The following is a 7,483-nucleotide window of genomic DNA, read 5'->3' as shown; positions in this document are numbered from 1 at the left end:
TTAGATTATCTTACATTTATAAATGTTTAAATAATTTTTTAAAATATAATTTATGATAGTAGGTTGTCTTCAGTCATGAAAACAGGTTTTTTTATTTAAATAGGTAAGTAGTTTTATTTAATACTAATTGATTCTTCTGTGATAAGTACTGTTTTTGAATACATACTCTCAAATATGAAAATACATATTATCAAGATTTTGTCATACCATTTAGAAATTAATTCACAAGTAGAGGAATATTTTTTATTAAGAATTTGTATTCAACGTTTAATAAATAAAATTTTCTTCCACTTTAACTTTATCTTTACTCATACATAATCATCAATCACTTTATTTTTTGACGAGAGCCTTTCCTTCAATGCTCCAAGATCCTGACATCACTAGGAACTACTTCTATGTTCGACAATTGCAATTGACGAGAGCAACGGGAGAAGAAACAACGTCCATGTGCCTCCTACAAGTAGACATGCAGCGAGCTGTTCGCAAGGGCGAAGCCAGACTGATGTTTAGGGGAGGCCCAAATTAAATCCTCTAATACAATTATAGTACATTTAGAATTGAAATATTTAATACATTTAGAAGGGAAACTTTTTTGCTGAGGGGGTCTTTCAAATCCAAATTCATGAGTTACTCATTTACACTGCATTCTTCATTAACTCAAATTCCCAGATGCTTTTTGGAAACAAAAAGATTAACATTAATTAGTTATGTTGGTGTTTGCTAATAGCTAGGGACACCTGTATTTCGCGAATACATTTCGTGTCAAGGTATTTCACAAAATACTGTAGCTTTTCTCCTGTGGTTATTGGCTGAGGTCGGTGAGAGGTGTCGTCCCACTCTTGACGGGGCCAATGAGAATGTGGTCACCGTACTGCTGCACCCTCACAATTTGCCATGACTCTTAGAAAAAGCTACAGTGTTTTGTGAAATACCTTGACATGAAATGAAATCTCGAAATACAGGCGTCCCTACTAATAGCATGGTATCAAAATTGGGTTGTTTCAAGTTCACCATAAACTTGTCCGTTTTGGAAGAAGACAAAAGTTTGTGATTTCACTGCTTTCAACATCCCTTGTAGTGTAAGTAAAACTTTGCTTTGAATTCGAGACTGCCATATTTAGGCTTCTGCGAATACTATTTTATTTTTTAATTCAAATTGAATACCACAATATCCATGTATATTAGATATTTTTTAGAATAGAATTTAAACATGCAGTGAAAATTATTTTTGATCACACTTCACTGGAGTCCAAGAAAAATTAGTCAAAATACAATAAAAAAAAAAAGAGGAATATACATGGAACCACAATAAAGGGGAAATAAAAAAAATCTGGCAATAATTAAAAAAATAGTAAATTTTAGGTTTAAAAGTTATGTTTATCTGATTATATATAAAAAAGAGTATTATTATTCATATAAAACAATATTCATCTTTTTTTTTATTGAATATAAAAACAATGTACAGATAATGTTGCAGAAAACAAATCTAAATTTTTCAATAAATAATGTTAGCCTCATTCATGTTCCATTATTTTTTCATTTTCAATACATATTAATTTTTGGAAATGAGTGCCACGTGGTGTAGGTGTAGTTATTGGTAACAAACAGTTTAAAAAAAAATATTCACTTTAAAATGTTGAATTGAATATCAAATTATTCACTCTTAGACCTCTAGTCATACTGTCCATTCCCGGCCAACCACACGCTTGAATACGATGCTTTTAAATTTTTCAAAATATGATTTCTTCTCTTTCAACCATTTTTTTTTTTTGTTAACAGTGGGACCAACCTATTTCTTTATGATACTGCAGTAAATCAGTGTGTGATGTAAATCGCTAACTTTTAGTACCTGAAAAGTTTTTGAACTGAGTTAAACCTATGCCCAATGTTGCTAGGTGAATTCTAAGAAGGTTTTTGGTTTGTAAATTTTATTGAAGATAGCCAAAAAAAAAAAAAAAATTGTTCTCTTTTGTATGATTCATTATTGTTGTCAGGGAAGGCCCCTTTAGGTTTCACGTCACATACAACACTGTAGAATTTCTAACAGAAATCAAACAACCATAACACACACACACACACACACACACAAACAAAGAAATATTTGCTGACAAATGTGTGTTCCTCGGCGTTATGTACACGGATGCCTGTTTTCATGTGTTACACATAAGATCACATTTATTTTTATAAATTCATAATACATTTACAGTCATCAATTACAGAATACCAGGAAATTTTCATGTGCATTTTTATCATATTATTTTAGATCTTAACTCCTGATGGAATTAGCATATGTGAAAAGTGTTAAATGAATAAAAATTATAGTTGCAGTTTATGAAAACTTATATTTATGCATTTGCAAAAAAAAATATCTTTAATCTGAACAACTGATCTCTTAAGTAAAAGAAGATGAAAGAAAATTAAGTCAAATTATTTTTCATTCAAAGTAAATTCTAGTAGGAATTTACTGAGTCGTCTAGTGGATTTTTTTTCACGATATCAACACTAATGATGTTTATTCGCCAGCAGGTTATAGTAAGTATATTAAAACATGTTTACTGTCTCGACAGTCTTCGTGCTTGTGTTTACTTCCACAGTTCTGTGTGTCTTGAAGGGTGTGTTCACGTGGAACTGAGTTTCTTGAGCAAGGCGTAGTAGGAGTAGGCTCCCTGGATAAGCTGCAAAACAAGAACCACAACCATCTCTTTGGCGGTGTTGCTTTTATTTATTTATTTATTTATTTATTCAATTTTTGTTCTGTAGATCCCATATGGAGGTAAGGACTCCGGGATATAGAACAAGTCAATTAATACAAATAATATATACATATATAGAAACACACTGTACAACCACAAAAACTAAATATTACAGAGTACTTTTCCACTTCAAAAGTAAGAAAGAGAGAAGAAAAAAAAAACATGGGTACATAATAAATGGTATAAACTCAAGTCTAAAGCTCAGAGCGAAGAGTTAGTTTGCAAAACTCAATATTTTTCTCCTCGTTTTGTGATGGACTTAAATAAAATTTACCAGAGTTTAGTTTCCTTATCTGTTATTAGGTGAAATAATTCTATCAGAGAGTAGGAAGGATGTTCTAACAGAACTTGTTTGATTGTTCTTTTGAATATAGATAAATTGGTTAAATTTGTGACATTTTGTGGCAATAAGTTGTAAATTTTTATGCCTATGTAATTTGTGCCCTTTTCGTACTGACTGGTATTATGAACTTTTATCCTCAATTTATTGGAGTTTCTTGTGTTGTATAAATGAATATCTAGATTTTTTTTTGAAAATAGCGTTTCTCCTTATGTATGAATAAGAGTATTCTTAGTATATACTTGTTTATGACTGTTAAGATTTTAAGTTTTCTGAATTTTTGTTTGCAGTGAGCTGACATTTTGTCATGTGTCGTTATACGAATAGCTCTTTTTTAGCTTCGGTCTGTGTGGTTCGCTCCGAGCCGACTGCACCTGGGTCCAGGCACGGGACTGCAGCTTCAGCCCACCTTGAAGAAGATCTCCAGAGACAGAACTCCGAACTTGCCGGTGCGCATGACGGCGGGACTCTGCGCCCGGCCGATCATCAGCGCCAGCATCATCTTGGCTCTCTTGTCGACCAGGTACCAACGGCACGAGTACGCTGCGTCGTTCACCGCCAGGCTCTGCAACACTCGGTGGCGTTCACCAGCCAACACCATGTGCGATACGTCAGGAAACAATTTCTGACGTGACGACGTCTTATAAATCGATGAACGCCGGCTGCACGCACGAAAAAATTTGCTGCGTTCCGCCCGAGCCGAGCGTGCGAGAACCGGCCAACCACCGTGCGAGAAAATCTTCTATAACATCAAACAGGTTTAAGGCGGGCTTTTTAACTAACTGTTCAGTATTATATTTAAACATAATTATTTAAATTAAATGTGCAAAAATGTAAATAATATTTGCAAATTAAAAAAGTATGCAATTTTTCATCAACGACGTTATCACGTAAAATTATCGTCTGTAAACCGACTTTACAGACAACCGTCTTTTTTTTACATAAAAACTTTGGCTGGATAAAAAATAGCAAGACATTTGTTGGAGCAGACAATGCATTTAAGGCTTACTAGAAGAATCTAATAGTTTAGTCGACTTACTGGCTAGGTGGATTTCGTGCAGGCAGACAGATAATTCTGTACTTGCATGCGTAGAGTGTCGCTTGAGATTGTGGAGTCATGCATTAGACATTTCCAATCATTGCTCACATGGTTTGTTTTTGTTTGCACGTACTTTTCATAAACCTACTTGACACGCCTACATTTGAAATTATGCTATACTTTCTGATTTTTACTTTTTGGTAAACGTGCTTTACAACAATTCAATTTTCTTTTGGATGATAACTATTTTTTATTAAAACCAGATTATGTTTTTAATAAACTTTAATGCATTAGACTCGTTTTATTGGGTGTTCTGCCCCATCCTTTTACACTTTGAATAACATGTTAATATACAGAACTACGTACTTTCTTACATTTTGGTAATCCTAGTGGGAATGTATTAGCAATGATAAAGTAAAAAAAAAAATAGTAAAAATAATTTGTCGCTGGAGATGCAAAACATTGTTAATATTTTGTTTAATCTACAAAATTAAACTTGTAAAAAACTTCCTTCATGAGATGCAATAAATATATAGGCATTATGTTAAGAAATTGTTGTAAGACTAGCAACCAAATTAAAAAAAAATTAAGTTAGGGAGTTTTTCAGTACTTACCAGTAATGCATAATATCTAACCTCAGTAACAAGCAAATCCATATGTTCTCATGTAGCAAATGTACTTATAATAATACAAAACTCAGAAACAAAATTTTATGTAGAATTCTTAAAAAATAATGCAGAGTGTGATAAATATACGCAAATTGTTTTTTTTCAACTACATTTCTTGATGCGAAACACACGTAGTCTCTGCAACCGCCACTAAATTTTCACTGCCGGAGCAGCCTCGTTGTCTATTAAATCAATTCATTAGCAGATAGAAATTGTAAACTTTATAATGAAACAGCTCCAATAGAAGCAAAAAATATTTGAAAAAAAAAAAAAACTGCACCTTGCTTTCTTTGTACCTGATTTTCGAAAATGAATTTTTATTAAAATACTGCCCATCTTTTAAAAATTCATTAAACAGTTAGTACTACGAAGTTTCCCTTCATGTTTGCGTACTTTGGTTCGTGCCACCCACCACAGATAGCAGCACTGTGGTTACACAATTTTGTTCCAGTCACGGAATTACTCCCACCAAATGCTGCATACTGACAGCTAAGATGTTACACGTCAAATAAATTCCTAGGAAATTATTTGGTGTAAGGAACAATTTATTTTCAACCTTCTGAAAAAACCTATCTATTTTTAAGATACGAGGCTATGCATCTGCAGCGATGACCTAATGGTAGATTATCTAGATGTGGATGATCAATAAATTGTAGGTATCTGCTGTGCGAATGTACTTCCATCCAGTCAGCTCTTAGACTTTTTTTTTTTTTTTTTTTCGCTGGTCTCTAGCGGGACGCCAAAGACCAAAGTTTGAGAATGAAAGACGTAATAACAATATTGTAAGATTCAAAAACTCAGGAAATGTAATCTTGAGAGTTATGAATAAAGGATGCTGTAAATGTCAGTATGTCAATAACCTGAAGGCAAGAAAGTTTATGTATATTGTTACAAAGAGACATTATTACGGGTGAGGAAGTTGGCAATCGTGTGAAAAGTTAGAGTAGGAGCGTCCAGCAATATTTCTGGAAATTTGAGTGTGAGAGGCAATTGCTAATCGCGTAACCTCTTGAGATACGTTTCCCGATCCGCCATTTGTGGATATTCCGGTAAAATATGGTTAATGTCGCCTAATAACGCTACGCAGCCACAATTGGGGGGGGGGGGGGGGGGGGGGGGGTTCTGGAAAATCAGTAGTTTGTGAAGATGCGCGGGGAAGGCATTATGACGAGTGTGAAGCTACCCTCACCTGATGCATGACCTCCGACGAGAAGTAGCTCAGCAGGAACAGCCGGTACACGATGCACGTGAGCTGGCCGATGCTGATGAGCAGCTCGGACAGCTGGCTCGTCTGCAAAAACAAACTCCCCGATTAAAAACCCACTCTGGACGATTTGTGACGGCATGATGATGTTCGCGGGCTTTCACGGCCATTGCCTGAAGTGGCTTGGCTTTTGGGCAACCCAGAGGCCGAGCTACTCCATGTGATAGTTTACTGTACAAATCACTGTTGAGTCACTCTATCTTCCTTAAATGATTCAGAAATACTTAACATTTGTATTTAGTAATAATAATTATAATAATAAAAAAAAACAGTATTGTCAATTATTGGTTACAATACTACATGGCTAGGGACCGGAAAAATTTGCGGGTTCAATTAATTGTAGGATGAACTCCATAGTTCTCCGTACACTCGGACAAATGCCGCCCACTCATTGGCTGCTGTCTTGTGAGACGTTCCAGTGTAGCAGCCTGTGATTCGATAAAGCTTTGCTTGGGTGTTTCTCATGGGCCCAGCGTCATCCAGGTGAGTTGCGAGCCAATAGCAGAGGCAGCACCAAGGTATAACGATTTGTATTTTAGCCTATCGCGAAATGAATTCGCGAATTTTTCCGGTCTCTATACATGGCATATCAAGAAATTCAAGTAAAGAAAAAAAAATTAACTAGGTTCGGTAAGAAAGCAAATCCAAAGGTGAAATTCTGGTCCAAAAAAAAAAACACTTCGACGTATTAATGATTTACGTCTAAAACCAGTTCAATAAACAATTTTGAAATGCCTGATGCTGCTTACCGCTGACACCCGGTAGCCAACCATGCAGATGGCAGCTGAGGAGACTATGTAATGTGTGAAGAGTAATGGACTCAGTAGGTCAGCTATGTTCTTAGTGTTCCTGTAAAAAAAAAAAAATATATCAGCTTGAAAAGCTTCGGGTGAGAACATGCTTTACTGTCAAAAGCCAGCATTCTCGAGACAACGGGCCCAACTGTCATCATGTGCATTGGTGTCAGGGCGTTTTAAGTCCCGAAGGAAAATTCCTGAGCAGAACATATTTGGAACCAAATTCATATATGTAGATGTAGCATCAACATGCAAATTTTCACTTTCAAATTTATATCACATCAAAAAAAATTATCATAATTTTTGGATAATCAAACAATTTTTAAGTTTTGTCATTTTTATTACCGTTAATTTAGGTGTTTATATTAGCTTAAAAAAAGAAATTAAAATATTTTATTTTTTACTAAGTTGCAGTCTTTTGTTTATAAGCACTAGGTCTGAAAGGTGCATTAAAATTCTCTTTACGCTTTGATAGTTAACATGTTGGCAACTTTCTCAACACAAATGTGCATTTCAACTTTGAGACTCACAAAGTGACAGTACAATCAGGCGGTGCCGACACTGACGGCTGAGATGATAGAGCACTCTCGTCGGCGGAACCCCCTGAGCGCAAGTAGAAAGA

The 7,483-nt window shown here is 35.1% G+C and overlaps 1 protein-coding gene across 1 annotated transcript in view; it reads right to left on the bottom strand.

Moving 5' to 3' along the window:
- Positions 1 to 2,147: 2,147 nt before the first annotated feature.
- LOC134537237 (uncharacterized) overlaps positions 2,148 to 7,483 on the bottom strand; it is a 30,884-nt gene continuing 25,548 nt past the window's right edge. The window contains exons 7-10 of the mRNA XM_063377504.1: positions 6,814 to 6,913; positions 5,990 to 6,091; positions 3,503 to 3,658; positions 2,148 to 2,675 (exon numbers count right to left, since the gene is read on the bottom strand). Coding sequence (XP_063233574.1) covers positions 2,619 to 2,675; positions 3,503 to 3,658; positions 5,990 to 6,091; positions 6,814 to 6,913 — 415 coding nt within the window. The 3' untranslated portion in view covers positions 2,148 to 2,618. The remainder of the gene's footprint in view (positions 2,676 to 3,502; positions 3,659 to 5,989; positions 6,092 to 6,813; positions 6,914 to 7,483) is intronic.

The sequence above is a fragment of the Bacillus rossius genome, chromosome 12 (assembly GCF_032445375.1).
Source record: "Bacillus rossius redtenbacheri isolate Brsri chromosome 12, Brsri_v3, whole genome shotgun sequence".
In the NCBI taxonomy this organism is placed as follows: Eukaryota; Metazoa; Arthropoda; class Insecta; order Phasmatodea; family Bacillidae; genus Bacillus; species Bacillus rossius.
The sequence above is the reverse complement of the archived record's forward strand: the minus strand, read 5'-3'. Positions and strand labels throughout refer to the sequence as shown.